The sequence below is a fragment of the Mustela putorius genome, unplaced genomic scaffold, assembly GCF_011764305.1.
Source record: "Mustela putorius furo isolate JIRA1106 unplaced genomic scaffold, ASM1176430v1.1 tig00003853_pilon_pilon_pilon, whole genome shotgun sequence".
In the NCBI taxonomy this organism is placed as follows: Eukaryota; Metazoa; Chordata; class Mammalia; order Carnivora; family Mustelidae; genus Mustela; species Mustela putorius.
The window spans coordinates 12,182,323-12,199,619 of record NW_025422005.1 but is presented as its reverse complement, the minus strand read 5'-3'; the positions used below and the strand labels follow the sequence as shown (position 1 = coordinate 12,199,619).

Sequence of the window (17,297 nt, the reverse complement as noted above, 5' to 3'; positions counted from 1 at the left end):
AACGGGAGCCCAGGGGGTTGGTGAAAGAGAGGAATGAGGGCGTGGCTTCTCCAGTGGACAGACTAACCAGAGGGTTAGCACCTGGCTGAAGTGGCCTCCCTCCCACCCACGGTGGCTCTCCCCCGAGTTCCCAGCGCGTCCATGGAAGCCCATGGAGCTGCCCAGCTGGGTCCCATTGACAGGGCTGCCTCCCACCCCCGCTGATCTCTGCTTCCCCCCCACCCCTACCCCCAGCCCCCCCGGCGCCGCCGCCAGTGAGCGTGAAAGGGAGGCCCCACAGGTGGGCGGGGGGTGGGTGGACAGACTCGGGGACAGATGCCAGCGAGGTGGGAGGTGGGAGAAAATACTTCCCTCTTGGGTGGTGGGTATTGACTTTGTCCCCTCACCGCACCCCGGAAGGAAGCTCTAGAAATCTAAGGATGGAGACTGAGCCAGCAGAAGGAAGCCAGGGCCCCAAGCGTCCCTCCCACAGCCTGGGCGCTGCCACCACCGCCTGGAACTCACCCCCTCCTCTCCCAGCCCCCTCCCTGCCTCGCCCCGTCGCCCACAGCAATAGCCCCCGACCCCCATCCTCCCCGAGGTGAAGCCCCTCCGATGTCTTCCCTCCCAGGGAAGCAGGGACAGGTGCCAAGGCTACCTGCCTCCACACGCCCCCCCCACTCCCAGAGCACAGGGGAGGGGGGCAGCCTTCTCCCTAAAAACTATTCAGAAAAGAAGCTTCCGAGCCTCTTCTCGATAAAACAGGACTTTCCGGGATGATGGAAACAGGTCTGTGTTGTCCAGGACGGCTGGCACGCAGCTCGTGGCTGGGGCTCTTCGAGACACACTGGAGAAGCACCTGTGGGATCAGGAACCGAATCTGTGACTTCATTTCCTTTTCTTGAATTACAAAAGTAGAAAACGACACGCGGCCACCGGCGAGGGCATCACACAGCTCCTACGAGGGCCCGTGCCGCGGGGTGAGGTCTCCCTGGTGCTCCCGCTTCCTGAACAGCCCCGTGGCCGGACAGCTGTCGCTTCCCCATCACATCTCAGAAGACAGAAAGTCAACCCCAGAGCTCACGTTATTCTCGTCTTTTATTCCAGCATCTCCCAGAGCTCCAATATGTACAGACCTCATTTATACACATATTATACACCGTATGTATGTACGTATTTATACATGTCCACACAGCAGCCCACGCGCTCGCAGACACTCCCACGCACACGCCCTTCCCGGAGCCCCGCTTGGCCGTGTGAGAGGGGCTGCCCTTGCCAGGCAGTCTCGAGGTTTTGTGTTTTTTCTTTTTTTCTTTTTTTTTTTTTTGCTTTTAAAAAGAAGGCCATTTCCTCCAGAGGGATCCTCTCCCCAAACCCAGACTCCTTCCCTGAACACTCTGAAATATTCTTTTTTTTAAAAAAGGATGAAGTTCTCCTCTGCCAAGGTAGTTCCAGGAGATGGAGGCCCATCCCTGCTGTCCCTGGAAGGCGAGTCTACCCCGTCCTGCCGGCAGGGGGGCCCAGAAGGCAGGAGGGGCCCCCAGCGGCCCAGAGCCCCCTGCAGCCTGTGGCCATGTGCCCGCCCGGCCGAGGGCTATAGCGTCAAGGGCACCTGCCAGATGAGGAGGGCGCTGTCCGTCTCCCCGCACGGGGCCGGCCTCCCGCTGCCCCCCGGGGGGGCGCTGCCGAAGTTACGGTAGCCCTGCCCTCCCGAGATGATGGCCACGGAGCAGATCTCCTTGCGGTGGGCATCGCGGGTGCAGGGCCGGCTGCGCACCCAGACATCAGGGTCGTCGGCCATCTCGTAGATGGAGCCGTCCTCCTCGCTGTGCTCCAGGGCCGAGGCGTCGGCGGGCGTCGGCTCCCGCACGGACAGCAGCGGGCCCGGCAGGTGCGCGGTGGAGCGCAGGCGGTACTGCAGGAGGACGCCCTTCTTGCGGGTCAGCTCTCGGCCCACGTGGCTCGCCGGCGTAGGCGTGGGCTCGGGCGCCGGCCCGTCCAGCTTGTCCTCCTCTGCCTGTGATCCCTCGGCTTCCTCCTGGTCGCTCCGCAGGATGTCGGGGGCCAAGATGCTGGTAGCCACGGCCAGGAAGGCCACAGGCCCGCAGTGACCGTTGAGCGAGACCATGCCTTTCCCTGGATGAAAGCAACGGGGAGAAGAGGCCCAAAGGCCCAGGGCTTGATAGGAGGCACCCCACCTCTCTCAGAGAACTTTCTGGCTGTGGTTATTGTTTTGGAACATTCGTCGGAATGTTCCAGAAGGCCTTGGGTCTGAGGAAGGGCTCTCCCATGCTCTAGGGCTACTTGCTGTGCAGGGGTGGGACAGGGAACAGGAGTGACCTTACGAACCACTGGGGGGACCGTCAGTGTGACAGCGCCTGCAGCCCCTGCCTGCGCCAGCCGCACATCTGCGTGCCCTCACTCGAGCCACTGACCTTGCCCGCAGAGCCTTCCCCAGCCACCTGATGCTACACCCCATCCCCTAAAGCCCAATTCGGGCTCCTCCACAGCACATCCTTCTTGACTCCGCCCACAGCCTGCCCAGCTCCCCGGTCTCTGCGCCCCAAGGTCCCAGAACACCCGCTCTCCTAGCACCTGTCCCCCCACAAGCTGGACCTCGGCCGCCTCCAGCAGATGGTCAGCACTGGGGGACATGGTCTCTGCCTGATGCCTCCCTACCACCCAAGGACCAACACCATGGGGAACCAAATGACCTGTGTGATGAAAACAGGTGACTTTGGGATTTAGGAAGAGGGGATGCTCCTGTTCTGGCTGAGTGGGACCTCCCCAGGGCTTCCCCCTCCCACCCTGCCCACCCCAGCCCTGCAGCTGGAGGAGACCCCTTGCTCTTCACTCTCGGGGCAGAGGCAGAGAGGGGCCCAGGGTTCTGGGTCCTCCTGGATCCCACCCTTGTTCTCCTGGCCCTAGCACCACCCGTCAGGGCAGGCCTCCCGCTGCTCCGTAGGAACACATCTGCATGCAGACCCCGTCCCCAGGAGCCTTGTTATGTCGGTCTCTGGAACCTGGACATTTTGAAGCTGCTGTGGTGAGGGAACAGGAGGGGCCCAGCCATTAATCAGGGGCCTCCACCAATCCTGAAGCCACTTGGCCCACACACGCTATTGTGCCTATTGGCCAGATTAGAAAACTGAGACCCAGAGAGCAGCTAGGAGACCTTGGGGTGGGGTGACATAACTCCACTGTGCCACAGGGCCTCCTGTGATGACAGGGGACACTGGAGAATGGTCCCCACGTCAGAAGAGAGCGTAAATCTCTGGGCACAAGGCTCCCCCTCCCCGGCCATCTGCAGCGGACTGCCGGCCCCTGCCAAGACCAGTTCCGGAGCCTCACCTGTGATCTTGGGGATGCCTTCCAGCCGAGGCACAGGCAACAAGACGATGACACCCTGGTCAGTGCCTACCCAGAGCAGACCCTGGCAGATCAGGAGGCTGGTGACACCCAGGTGCTTCTGGCCTGTGGAGAGAGAAGCCAGCATGAGCTGCGCCCCTCCTGGGGGGATAGCAGTGGGTTCTGGGGGCTTCAGGGTGAGGCAGGGGCGTGGTCTGGCTCCTCCGTGAGACAAGCAGGAAGCTGGATGGGGCTGTGGTTAGGACTCAGGCTTGACTGGTTGACCTGGCTGGGGTCTGGCCCTTGCAGCCCCGAGCCTCAGTTTCCACCTGGATACAGTGGGGCTGTGTGAGGACGGGAGGGGGTAGAGCCACAGAGCCCAGTGCTGGCCCATGGGGGCGCTCCCTGGGGGGCATGGCTTTGAGGGTAAAGGAGATGCAGACGCACAGGGCGGGGGCCACTGTGGCTACAAGCAGCGGGATGGGAGGGCTGGCTCCTTGATTTCCAGCGCAGGCTTGCCGTCCTGCTCACGTGGGTCCTTCCCCCGAGTGAAGGCCGAGTGCTCCAGCAGCTCCCGGCCCCCCGCCAGTGCTGCGGACGACTCCGCACCAGGAGCGGGCAGACTGCTGATGTCGGTCCACATTAGCTCTTGTCTGGCTCTGCCGCTGCTGCTGTCTCTTCATTTTAGCGAGATGGCAGGGAGAACGCTGGGGTCCCTCCACTCTTTACGGGGATGCGGGGGTGGCACACGGTGTGGGCTCCAGGGCCCGGTGCTACCACTTCCCAGCTACGCGATCCAGGCTAGTCCCTAAGCCTCTCTCTGCTATTTCCTCAGCAGCACAAGGGGACGGTGATGCTCTTCCACAGCCTCATCCTGAGGATTATATGAGTCAATGAATGAACGTAAACCACTGAACCCCATGCCTGGGCCATGGCACGCAGACAGGCATCAGCGGCCACTACTACTGCTGTCCTGTTGTTAAAAGTTCTGGGCAAGGGGAAGGGGCAGGAGCGAGGGCCTGTTCGCAGGAGCGAGCCCTTTCTGAAGGGCTGAATCCTTCTGCCCCCCGCCCCAGAAGGGGCTCACGCCTCCCTGAAAGGAAATTCACATCCACGCCACGGGATGTGTGAAACGATGCCTGGAGCAGCAGCCACCAAACTGGGCAGGCTCCGCACCCCTGGCGGGGCTCACCGCCCGCGCCCCCAGAGGTGAGCCCCTAACCTGCATTTCCAGCAAGTATGCAGGTGACGCAGCTGCTACTGGTCCAGGGACCGCACTTGGAGAAACGCTGCTTTGGACCATCTAAAGCACACGTACCCCTGCTCCGGTCTGACGGAAGCCTCGCGACGGCTGGGAGGTGTGCAGGACAGGAGCGCTGTACCCATTTTCCAGAGGCGGATACTAAGGTCCAAAGTGGTCACCCAGCTGTCGGGCGCAGGGAGGGAGCTGAGCTCCCACGCGCCAATGACCGTCTACACTGCGGCCGCCTCTCTACTCTTCAGCAAATGACTGCAGTTCCCCACGGGTGGGGGTATGGGCTTTCTCCAAGCAGAATGGGGGGCTCCCCAGGGTTACCATGTTGGGGTTCACATAGCACTGTCCATCACAGTGTGCTCTCCCACCACTGACCCGTTCGCCCGGCACCCCAGAACATCCCAGGGCCTCCTGGGTGCGGGACTGGGCGCCCAGGGCTGCAGGCACGGCAGGAGCCGCACACAGTTCGGCTTGGGGAGCAAACACTCTAGGACTCTCCCTAGTGATAGAAATTTTACTGACCACGCGGCTCAGTTCTGCAGCCACTAGCCACACGTGGCTAGCGAGCACAGGGAGTGTGGCTGGTGGACGGAGGCACTGAACGTTTCGTGTCATTCAGTTTTCACTGTAGTAGTGGCTATCGCATTAGCGCTGTCCGGAGAGGGGAAAGGGGAAGTGAAAATGTCAACAAGGAGCACAGACACCAGGAAGAGAATTCAAATGGGGGATGGGGCAGGAGTGGGCAGGAGGATTCCCCAGTCTCCTGCCTCACCCTGTCTTCTGGAAGGATGGGGTAGCAGGCGTGGGGGGGGGTGAGGTCTGGAGGGCAAGGAAGACGCAGCCACGCCAGGTCACAGCTAAGGATTGGGGCACAGCACATGCAAAGGCCCCGGGGCAAGAATGAGTGGGTGGCAGGAGCAGACTATAGCCAGCCCAGCTTGGGGATGGGAGCAAATTCCAGACAGCTAGAGAGCAGGTAGACCAGGGTAAGGACCAGACTGTTCACTCTGAGCAAGGTGAGAAGCTACTGGAAGGTCTGAGCCGAGGAGTGGGTGACCCGGTTTGGAGGAACACTTTAGCCACAGAGTGATGGAGGACAGGAAGGGAGGGAGCAAGCAGACCAGCCAGGCAGAGAAGTCCTAGAAGAAGATGAGAAGCTGGCGCATTCGAGAGCCATTCTGAAGCAGATGGACAGACCCACTGACAGACTCGAGTGGGTAGGGAGAGGGGACAGGAATCGAGGTGCTCTGTCTCAAGCAGCTGGGTGCATGGCAGTGGCTCGGACTCAGATCGGGGAGCAGGCCTGGGTGGATTGTCGCCTAGATGTGCAGCTTAAGAGGCACATGCAAGTGACGGCAGGCAGTGGGACAGATGCAGGCAACGGGGCCCAAACTCGGAGAGCCCTCTTTGCGGGCCTAAACCAGTGTGGGGCTGAGAACCCAGCTAGAAAAGCCAGGTCGTCTCTGGACAGCAAGGGTGATTTCACAAACGGGGCTGGGTGTCTGTGGAGCTGGGACTTGGCCCCACGCCTAGATAGGTTCAGAAGTTGAAGCCGCCAAGCCCGCCAAGCAGGCTGCAGGCCAGCGCAGGTGCTCCCCACCCTCCTGGAACCCGCGCAGGCTGCCAGCCCTCCCCCCTCCACCAACCTGGTTCCTTGCTGGGCTGGGTCAAGGTCTCTGTGGCCCCATCTCCCTCTCACTGCTGGCTCCCCAGAGGGAAGCCTGGTGAGGGCAGCCACGCACCTGCCGAGCTCACGAGGGAACAAGTACCAGGACAAACAGAGGTGAGCAGGACAGTGACAAAGGACGCGGGTGTTGACGTTACATACTAGATGTGCAAGCTGATGAGCCGCTTTCTTTCTCTCATCTGTCAGGGAGGATTAGGAACCGACCTCGTCGCTTTTTATGATTATTAGAATTATACATGGGTGTGTAATGCAGACACACAGTGGGCCCAGCTCTGAGCCCAGCGAGCGCAATCAATGAAAAGAGGCCGTTGGGATAACGTCTGTGATTATGGAAAGGACCTGGGCTTGTGGCTTATCATCGGCTCCATCAGAGCCATAAACCTACAAAAATAATGAAGCCGAGAGAGCAAACGCTGCCTCACCTCCTTCTCCAGGACCCCCTGGGGCCGTGAGCCCCCATGAGAGACCACTCCCCACTGCCCCCGTGTCTCCCCGGCCCCCACCGGACAACCGAGACCCAGCTGACACCGAGGAGGGCAGCAGGCACCGGAACTGAGAAACGACTTCATCTGCAGACCTCGTTCTGAAGCCCTTCCTCTGCCTCGAGGAAAAGAGCAAGACACTCCACAAACAGTCCGAAAGAGAAAAAAAATTCTAATGGTGGATAAATATTTTATCACAGAGACTTAATGCGGCGGTGTTCAACTCACCCAAGCCATCTATCTGCAGACAGACAACTTTAAAAAGCTCAGGCTCCCAGAGAACATTTTATTAATGACCTGTCTAGTTAAGAGGAGGGGGGAGTTTGGGTTCAAAAATGCATTAATACCAGTCGGGTACATGAGTGGAAGAAAGGGGTCGGGGGAAGGAAGCGCGATAAATTTTTAACACGCCCTTAAAAAAATCCACACTTAGAAGAGGAACAAATGTATTACTAATTATGCAATTATTTCATTTGGTGGTATAGGGGAAGAAAAAATACTTAAAAGCCTTTTTTAGAATATCTCTAATAAAGAATTCAAGGTTCCTGTCCTGTTGTCCTCCGGCCGGGGCACGGCATGGGGGGTGCAGAAGCCGCCCTCCCCTGCGGCAGCTCTGGCCCTGCTCCTCTCAGGCTGCAGGGGTTTTGGCCGGGCAGGTGTGGCTGACTAGGAACTGCCAGGCTTGGGGACGGGGGCCCAGGGCAGTAACCCCTGGGGACCACCGGGGAGGCCCTGCACCTGGGGACCTCAGCCTCTGTCCCCGATGTGCCAGCCCCGGGGAAGTCTAGTGAGTGAGAAGTGGCTTCTGTCTGCTGGACATAGCAGGTGCAGTGGAAGGACATGGATGGGACCGTGGGGCCGAGAAGCAAGGTGTGGCTCACAGAGCAGGTGTAGGGAGGGCCAGGGATGGCCCCGAGGATGAGGATGGAGATGATGCTGGTGGTGTCACCCACCAGGAATTGGGACTGCAGGGCACTGTCCCTGCACTGCCTCAGATGGAGCCCAACCTCCCTGGGAGGCAGGGACCAGGGATCCCCAGGATTCCCTGTCACTGCCCATCATGGGGCTGGAGGGCTACAGAGCCAACCAGACTCCAGCTCTGGTCTGTCCTATACCCCACAATCGAGCTCTCACTTGGATCTTGGCTCCTCCCTATATAGTTGGGGAAACTGAGGCCCAGGACCGGGAATGCTATACAGTAAGTCTGCAAGGCTGCAATTAAGATGCTGGCTCTGGTCTCCTCGGCAGTGAACCCTGGTCATTTCACCTCCCAGGTCTCCATTTCCTGTCTCGGACATAGTCATGAGGACAGCGGATGCCCTTCCTTCTTAAAGGGGAACAGCCAAGGATGAGGAAGCCCGTGGACAAGCAGATGCATTTGAAGCTGACACAGTAAAGCCACAGCCATGCGGAGGGGCTGCGATCGTGGACCCGCAGCCGCGTCTCCCCGCAAGTCCCACCGATGACCTCCAACCGTACAACAGATGGATCCTCTCTCTCCCCTCCCCTGCCCCGCAGAGATTTAAAAGGCCCACTTTTTTTTGTTGTTCTGCTAGCCTGAAATAATTTAGCTATCAGCATAAATGGAGATAGTTCTGTGATATAAAGAAATCTTTATTGTAGTTAAAATGGATTTACCTTGTATAATGGCTAAATACTATGAAATACAATGAAACTGAAGGAAGATGGAACAGGGGAGGGAAGGAAGGAAGGTTGGTTAGGAAGGAATAAGAAAAGAGCAGGATGAGAGCTTTAACCGAGGTCCTCCCGAGCCCACACAGCACATCCCAGAAAGCGCATTTATTCTCCTCATGCACCTGCCATGCTCCAAGCCTGGGCAAGGCATCTTCCCACGCCTGAAGGCATTTATCTGGCGCCGGGAACCACCTCTGGTCCCACAGAGGGACCACAAGCTGCTGGGGGCAGTGAGAGCCACCCGAGCCCTACAGTGGCTAAGCTGGGACTCTGGCCACCTCTGAAACCATCTCTCCCCATTCCCCATGGTAGGACTCTCAGAGGCCTCCCAGCCCTGCCTCTGGCCCACCGCAGGACCACAGACCAGCCATGTTTTCCTGCTGAGCAAACCACCGCTTCCACACGTGTACCATGAGGACCACCCCTGCTCCGTGGGTTACCGTGAAGTGAGACCCCGTATCTGAAACCTTCGGGCCCAGCTCCATGCAGGGCTGGGCCAGGGTGTGCAGCAGATGGCCGTCACACTTGGTCACTGCCACCGCTGATCTTGGGTTTAGCAACCACCCGGCCCCATCACCACCAGTCCAGACTCAGGGACTGCTACTGTGACTGGCCGGGAAGAAGCAGGACCCAGGGTGATCTCTGGGTCCCCTAGCTGGAGTCAGGGACCAGGCCTCTGGTGAGACAGAGGCCCCCAGAGTCCCTTAGGTTCTGGCTAATATGTCTGCCCTCGGCCCGGCCTCATAGGATGGGGAGATCAGTCCCCAGCTCAGCACGTGGTCACCCTGGCCTCCACGTGGCCCATCTGCTGAGTCCCTGTAACAATTAGCTCCCCACCTGCCAGGCCAGCCCCATGTCCTCGCCCCAGGGCCCCCTCAGCTCTCCCAGCTGCTGAACCTGGCCCAGCTTGGACAGGACACAGCCTCTGTATCTTTGCAAACCAGTCTGTCTGGTGGAAGTGGGGCCAAGCACTAAAGCCGGCTGGGGTGGGAAGGGGCCCTGAGCACGTGTCTGGCCTGGCTCCCTCCAGTGCAGCCAGCAGGCTCTGGGCAGCATCTTGGGCAGCAGATGGCAAGGGGGTTGCCTGGAGCCAATTTCATGGGGGCCCTGGGCCGACACAGGGAGTAGCAGTGTTAGGTGGGCTCCGATCTCCCTCTTCTCCAAGTAACACCAATGGCTCAGCAGGAGGAAGCAAGGCCCCGAGGGGACGACATCCAAGCCCTTCACTCTGCTCCTGCCTCCAAACCCCAGCCAGCAAACCAAGACAGTTGCCTTTCTTAGAAGAACCTCTAAAGAAAGAAACCTCCGGTCAGCCTTCTCTCTTTCCCCTCGCTTTACAATCTGTACATGACATGAGACAGAACTGGGATTCTGGACGGCCTGAGAAGTGGCAGGTGTGGACGGGCCTGGGTTCCCACCCAGTATGACTTTTCAGCAGCAGCCCGAATTGGGAGAGTCTGTTGAGCTCGGAACCTCCCTTCCCGCGGGAAGGGAGACGGAAGAGTGATGACAGCAAGAGAGGTCTGGGAACAACAGCCCTGAGTTTGAATCCCGGCCTCGCTGCCTCCTCTCTTGGAGGCCCAGTTTTCAAAGCTGGCCAGACATGGCCATGAGGGTTAACAACCCGGGCTGGCCAGGACGCGGCTCTGCCTGGCCACGGCAGGTGCTCCACGAAGGCCAGCTCCTCCCCTAGCCAGACCCAGGACAGCAGGGCACGAGGCCCAGCAGCAGACTCACCTGGCAGGAGGAAGGTGGTCCGGGTGGCGATGTTGATCTCCTGCAGATGCTCCAGCGTCTCGGTGTGGAAGAGGCGGATGGAGGAGCCAGAGGAGAAGGCCATCCAGACGCCGCTGCCTGCCTTCACCATGTGCGTCACACTCACGGTCTCATCCTGATGCGCCTCGAAGCTTTGCTGGGGCACAGAGAGAAGGGTGTTGTTGCTGGGCTGGACCCGCTGGCTGATCCTCGGGCCGGGGTGGGGGGGCGGGCAAGCTAATTCAGCCTCGGCCTGAACCAGGCTCAGGGCCAGAAGGGACTGTCAGGGGCCCAGCAGCGGTGTGCTGAAGACAAGTGTTTAACAACGGGTAGGGAATCCTGGTTTGTCATGTTGCCTGATTCCTGTGGTGTAAATACTTCTAAGTGGCCCGTCGCCAGCTCTCCACAGGACAGCATTGCACAAGCAGCTAAGAAAGCGATAGTACACAGCCAGCTCTCAGGAGCTGAGGCACCAGGCTCTACCACACCCCCATGACACAAGGGAGAGTCAGCAGAAAGTCAATGCAACAGGACGGGCCAGCTTATGTACATTATCAAAAGTTACCAGTGCAACAAACAGAACGATCCGGGAAGGGAGGTGGGTAGTGGGAGTCAAATCCTAGCCTTTTCCAGCAGGGATGCACAACATGTTGTCCAAAAATTGGTAAACCAAGAAACAGCAGGAAATTGGGTTCAAGATGGTGGAGTAACGAGATTCTGAACTCCCCTCCTCCCACGGACACGAAAATCTACACCCACTCATGGAATAATTCCCTAGGAAAGGGACCTGAGAACTGAACGAACAGAGCCTCCACGACCAAAGGTAAAAGGACAGCGTCAAGATAAGATGAGAGGCAGAGACACAGACTCCCCAGGGAGAAGCCCCACCATGGCCCATCACTATTGGGAGGGGTGGCAAAGGTACAGAACTCCCCTGAGGAATGAGAAATTCGAAGTCCAACCTCAGGCACCCCAACTCTTAGATCCTGCCCAGGAAAGACGATTCCCCCAAATGCCAGGTTTTGGAAATCAATGGGGATTACATCCAGGAATGCTAGAAAACTGAAGGGAACAGAAAACTCACTCTTACAGGGATTGCACAGACTCACTCAAGCTGGAAGCGAGTCAAAAACACCAATTTGAAAAAAGCATACACCTCGGATGAAGAAGATCCATTTACTCACAACCTTAAAGGGTCTGCTAGAGTGGCAGAAAACATCGGGGGCTGTCTCAGTGGGCTGAGGTTGGAGCCATTGGTAGGAGCATCTCAGTCCACCTTACTAACACGGGTACGGGCAGGCACCATTTTGGATTCTCCCTATAACCTGTGAGTGCCAGTGAGTGCACTCCACTGAGAGTCCTCTCCACCAATGTACTCCAGCAGCCACAGGCACACCCCTAACCAGGCCAGGAGCCAGCCCCACTCATCAATGAGCCACAGCCACAGCCCCCCACAACAGGAGGGCACACACAGCCCACAAGGGGGACACCCCTTAAGCACCTGGCTCTGGTGACCAAGGAGATTGCACTTCTGGGCCCCATACGTCAACCCCTATATATAGGCTGGGAGAGGTTGGTGACTCACCTAATACACAGAAATAAACACAGAGCAAGGCAAAACGAAGAAACAGAGGAATATGTTACAAATTTAAAAACAAGACAAAACCTTAAAGAAAGAATTAAATGAAACAGAGATAAGCAATCCACCTGATAAAGAGTTCAAAGCGATGGTCATAAAGATGCTCCCTAAATTCGGGAGAAGAATGGGTGAACACAGTACGAACATCAACAAAGAGACAGAGAATACAGGAAAATACCAAATGGAAGTTATAACTGAACTGAAAAATAAACTAGTGGAGTCCAGTGGCAGACTGGATGAAACAGAACAAATCAGTGAGCTGGAAAACAGAGCAATGAAAAAACACCCAAACAGAGCAGCAAAATGAAAAAAGAATTAAGAAAAGTAAAGATATCTGAAGGGACCTTTGGAAAAACATCAAGTGAAGTGACATTCATGTTACAGGAACCCCTGAAGGAGAAGAGAGAGAGAAAGGTCCAGAAAAGAAGGAATAATGACTGAAAACATGCCTAATCTGGGGAAGGAATCAGACATCTTGGTCCGAAAAACCCAGAGTTCTAAGCAAGATTAACTGAAAAGGATCCACACCAAGACATGTTGTAATTAAGATGGTAAAAGTTAAGGATAAAGAGAGACTCCAAAAAGGAACAAGAGAAAAACCTGTTATGTACAAGGGAAACCCCACAAGGCTATTAGCAGATTTCTCAGCAGAAACTTTCCAGGCCCAAAAGAAGAGGCATGACTCATTTAAAGTGCTGAAAGGAAAATCTTCCAACCAAGATTATCACTTAGACCTGAAGGAGAGATTAAGAGCTTTTCAGATAAGCAAAAGTTAAAGGAGTTCATCACCACTAAACCAGTCCTGCCAGAAATGTTAAAGGGACGCTCCTTTTAGCTTAAAAGAAATGGCACTAATTACAAGTACAAAACATACAAAAGTAAAAATCTCACTGGAAAAGGTAAATATATGGCAAAGATAGTGAATCAATCACTTACAAAGCAACTGTAAAGATGAAAAGACATGACTGGTAAAATTACTAAAATCACAATAATTAGTTCAGGGAAGCACAGAATCAAAAAATGTAAAATGTGTCATCAAAAATATAAAACATCAGGGGTGAGAAATAAAAGTTAAAGCTTTAAAATGTGTTTAAAGTTTAAAGACTGCTATTGTCATAGGAGATTTTATGTGAACCTCAAGGTTCACATAGGGAAAACTTATAGCAAATACACAAAAGAAAATGAGAAAGGAATCTAAACCTAATAGGAGAAAGCCATCAAACCACAAGGGAAGAGAGCAAGAGAAGAAAAGAACAGAGAGCAACTGCAAAAAAAGCCAGAATGCAATTAACAAAATGGCAAGAAGTATACACTCATCGATAATTACTTTAAATGTAAATGGACTAAGGGCTTTAGTCAAAAGCCATACAGTGGCTGGCTGAATGGATAAACACCAAGACCCATCTATACACTGCCTACGAAAACCTGATGTCGAAGTAAGGACACCCACAGGCTGAAAGCAAAGGGATAGAAAAGGATATTCCATGTAAATGGAAATAAAAAGAGCTGGGGTAGCGATATTTACACAAGATAGACCTGCGGACAAAGACTGTAATGGAAGGCAAACAGGAGAACAACACAATGATGAAGAGGTCAATCCAGAAAATGTAACTTTTCCTAATACATATGCATCCAACAGGGAGTACCAAAATATGTAAAACAAATTTTAACACACCTAGAGGGAGAAATTGACAGCAATGCAATACTAGTAGAAGACTTTAATACCCCACTTTCATCAATGGATAGATCATCCAGACAACACAGAATAAGGAAACATCGGCCTTAAATGACACATTAGACCAGATGGACTCAATGGATATTTACAGAACATTCCACCCAAAAGCAGCAGCAAACACATTCTTCTCAAGGGCACATGGAACATTCTCCAGGATAGATCACAGGTGGGGCACAAAAGAAGTCTCCACAAATTCAAGAAAACCAACATGTTATCAAGCACCTTTTCCAACCACAATGGTATAAAACCACAAATTAATCACAAGAAGAAAATGAGAAAAACCGCAAAAATAGGAAGATTAAAAAACATGCTACCAGAAAACCAATGGGTTGAAAAAGGAACCAAAGAAAAAATACAAATACCTAGAGACAAATGAAAACAAAAATACAGCACATCAAAATCGGAGGGAGAGGGGAGCGTAGAGGCGGTTCTAAGACAGAAGTCTGTGGCATTGCAGGCCGACCTCAAGAAACAGGAAAAAATCTCAAATAAACAATATGACTTTACTCCTAAAGGAACCGGGGGGAGGGGGGAGAAACAGACCTCAAAATTAGTAGAAAGAAAATATTCAACTAGAACAGAAAAAAGTGAAATGGGGACTAAAAAGACAGTATGTAAGATTAATGAGGCCAGGAGCTGGTTCTTTGGAAAAAATAAACCAAACTGACAAACCTTAGCCAGACTAATCAAGGAAAAAAGAGAGAGGACTCCTATAACTAAAATCAGAAATGAGAGGGGTGATGTGGGGCTCAAACCACAGAAACACAAGGGATCGTCAGGGACTTAATGATGTGCTGACACCCTGAACAACCTGGAGAAAATGGGTTTCCTAGCCTAGAAAAGAAAAAAAATGGATAAATTCCTAGAAACATATAAACTTCCAAGATTGGATCCTAAAGAAATAGAAAATCTGAACAGAATGATTACTGGAGCAAGGAGATTTTAACAGCAATCAGAAGCCTCCCAGCAAACAAAAGGCCAGAACAAGGTAGCCTTGCTGGTGAACTCTACCAACATTCAGGGAAGATTTTAATACCTGCCTTTCTCAAACTCCTCCCAAAAATTGAAGGGAGGGGAAGTTTTCCAACATATTTTATAAAGCCTGTATCACCCCCTATGCCCAAACCAGCCCTGATACCAATTACTGGCCAGGAACACAGATGTAAAAATCCTCAATCAAATGTCAGCAAACTGAACACAACAATATATTAAAAGGGTCATATGCCATGACCAAGGGGGATTTACTCCAGGGATACTTGGATGTTCGACATCTGCCAATCAATTAATGGGATAAAGCACATTAACAAAATGAAAGACAAAAATCATACGATCATCTCAATAGATGCAGAAAAAGCATTTGACAAAATTCAATATACGTTTGTGATGTTGAAAACCTCTCAAAACAAAGTGGATATAGAAGAAACGTACCTCAACATAATAAAGGATGTATGACAATCCTGCAGTGAACACCACCCTCAAACGTGAGAAGCTAATAACTTTTCCTGTAATAAAAGAAACAAGACAGGGATGCCCACTCTCACCACTTTTATTCAACACAGTACTAGAAGCCCTAGTCACAACAATTAGGCAACAAAAGAAATAAAAGACATCCAAATCAGAAAGGAAGAAGTAAAACTGCCACTATTTGCAGAGAATATGATACTCTAAATAGAAAACCTTAAAGAATACACCAGAAAACCACTACACCTAATAAATGAATTCAGTAAAGTTGCAAGATACAAAATCAATATACAGAACATTCACGGCATTTCTGTGCACTAATAACGATTCATCAGAGAGAGAAAATACGAAAACGATCCCATTGACAATTGTATCAAAAAGAATAAAACACCTAGGAATAAATTTAGCCAAGAAAGTGAAAGACTTGTACACTGAAAACTATGAGGCATTAATTAAAGAAATTAAAGAAGGCATCAATAGATGGAAAGATATTCTATGCTCATGCATTGGAAGAATATTATATAAAAATGTCCATCTGGAGCACCTGGGTGGCACAGTTGGTTAAGCATCTGCCTTCGGCTCAAGTCAAGATCCCAGAGTCCTGGGATCGAGCCCTGTGTTGGGCTCCCTCCTCAGCGTGGAGCCTCCTTCCTCTCCTCCCTACTCATGCTCTCACTCGCTGTCTTGCTATCTCTGTCTCTCTCTCTCAAAATACACAAATAAATAAAAATATTAATATTTTTTTAAAAGTCCCTTCTACCCAAAGCAATCTACAAATTTAATGCAATCCCTATCAAAGTGCAAATGCACTTTGCAGGACTACAACAAATAATTCTAAAATTTGTACAGAACCACAAAAGATCCCAAAATAGTCAAAACAATCTTGAAAGAGTAAAACAATGCTGGAGGTCTCATGCTCCCCGATTTCAACCTACACTACAAAGCTATAATCAAGACCGTACAGTGTTGGTACAAAAGGAAACTACGCAGGTCAACAGAACAGAACTGAGAGCCCAGAAAGAAACCTACACCCATACGGACAATGTATCTATGCCAACAGAGCTGAGGACACACAAAGGAGAAAGGACTGTCTCTTCAATAAATGGGGTTCTGGGAAAACTAGACAACCACATGCAAAAGAAAGAAACGGGACCCATACTTTGTATCAGACACAAAAATGAACTCAAAATGTTTGAAAGACTTGAATGTAAGACCTGAAACTGTAAAATTCCCAGAAGAAAACAGGTAGACTCCCTAGCATGGGTCTTAGTGGCATCTCTGTGGATCTCACTCCAAAGGAAAGGGAAACAAAAGTAAAAATAAACAAGGGGGCTAACAAGTTTCTGCGCAGCAAGGGAACCCATCATCAAAACAAAAAGGCAACCTGCTGAACAGGAGAGGGGTTAGTATTCAAAATATATAAAGAACACATACAACTCAACAAGAACAACAACAACAAAAATCCCAACAACCCAATTTTTAAAATGGGCAGAGGATCTTAATAGACATATTTCCAGAGAAGACCTCCAGATGGCCAACAGACACCTGAGTAGACATTCAACATCACCAGTTAGTCTGGGAAATATAAATCAAAACCACAGTGAGCTTTCATCTCACACCTATTAGAACGGCTATCATCAAAAACACAAGAAATAAGCAGTGTTGGCAAGGATGTGGAGACAAGGGGACTCTCGTGCACCATTGTTGGGAATGCACACGGGTATGGCCGCTGTGGAAACCAGCATGGAGGTTCCTCAAAAAACTAAGAACAGAACTACACTATGACCCAGCCATTCCACTTGTGGGTGTTTATTCAAAGAATGTAACAGCTAATTCAGATACGCACACCCCTATGCTCACTGAAATATTGTTTACGATAGCCGTGATACAATACAACCTACGTGTCCATCGGTTGCTGGACGGATAAGAAGACATGGTGTATTGAGACCACGGAAGACTACTCAGTCATAAGAACAATGGCATAAGCACTCTGCAACACCGATGGACCTATAAGGAAATACACTAAGCGAACTAAGTCAGAGAAAGACAAATATCGCAGTAGTTCACTCCTATGTGGAATCTAAAAAACCGAAACAAGCAAATGAACAAAATAAAACAGAAACAAACTCACAGATGCAGAGAACAGACAAGCACCTACCAGAGGGGAAGGAGTTTGAGGGTGCGAGCAGAAAGGGTCAGAGCTCAGCTGGATGCTGCCGGATGATAACCAGGCTTGGTGGCGCAGATGTCAAATTGCACCG

General features: G+C 52.4%; 1 protein-coding gene across 11 annotated transcripts in view; it reads right to left on the bottom strand.

Moving 5' to 3' along the window:
• Window positions 1-1,059: 1,059 nt before the first annotated feature.
• ARHGEF10L (Rho guanine nucleotide exchange factor 10 like) overlaps window positions 1,060-17,297 on the bottom strand; it is a 156,140-nt gene continuing 139,902 nt past the window's right edge. For all 11 annotated transcript variants that reach the window (XM_004741351.3, XM_045063843.1, XM_045063844.1 and 8 more), the window contains 3 exons: window positions 10,184-10,358; window positions 3,331-3,453; window positions 1,060-2,115 (listed from right to left, as the gene is read on the bottom strand). In XM_004741351.3, the coding sequence (XP_004741408.1) occupies window positions 1,574-2,115; window positions 3,331-3,453; window positions 10,184-10,358 (840 nt within the window). In that variant the 3' untranslated portion in view covers window positions 1,060-1,573. The remainder of the gene's footprint in view (window positions 2,116-3,330; window positions 3,454-10,183; window positions 10,359-17,297) is intronic.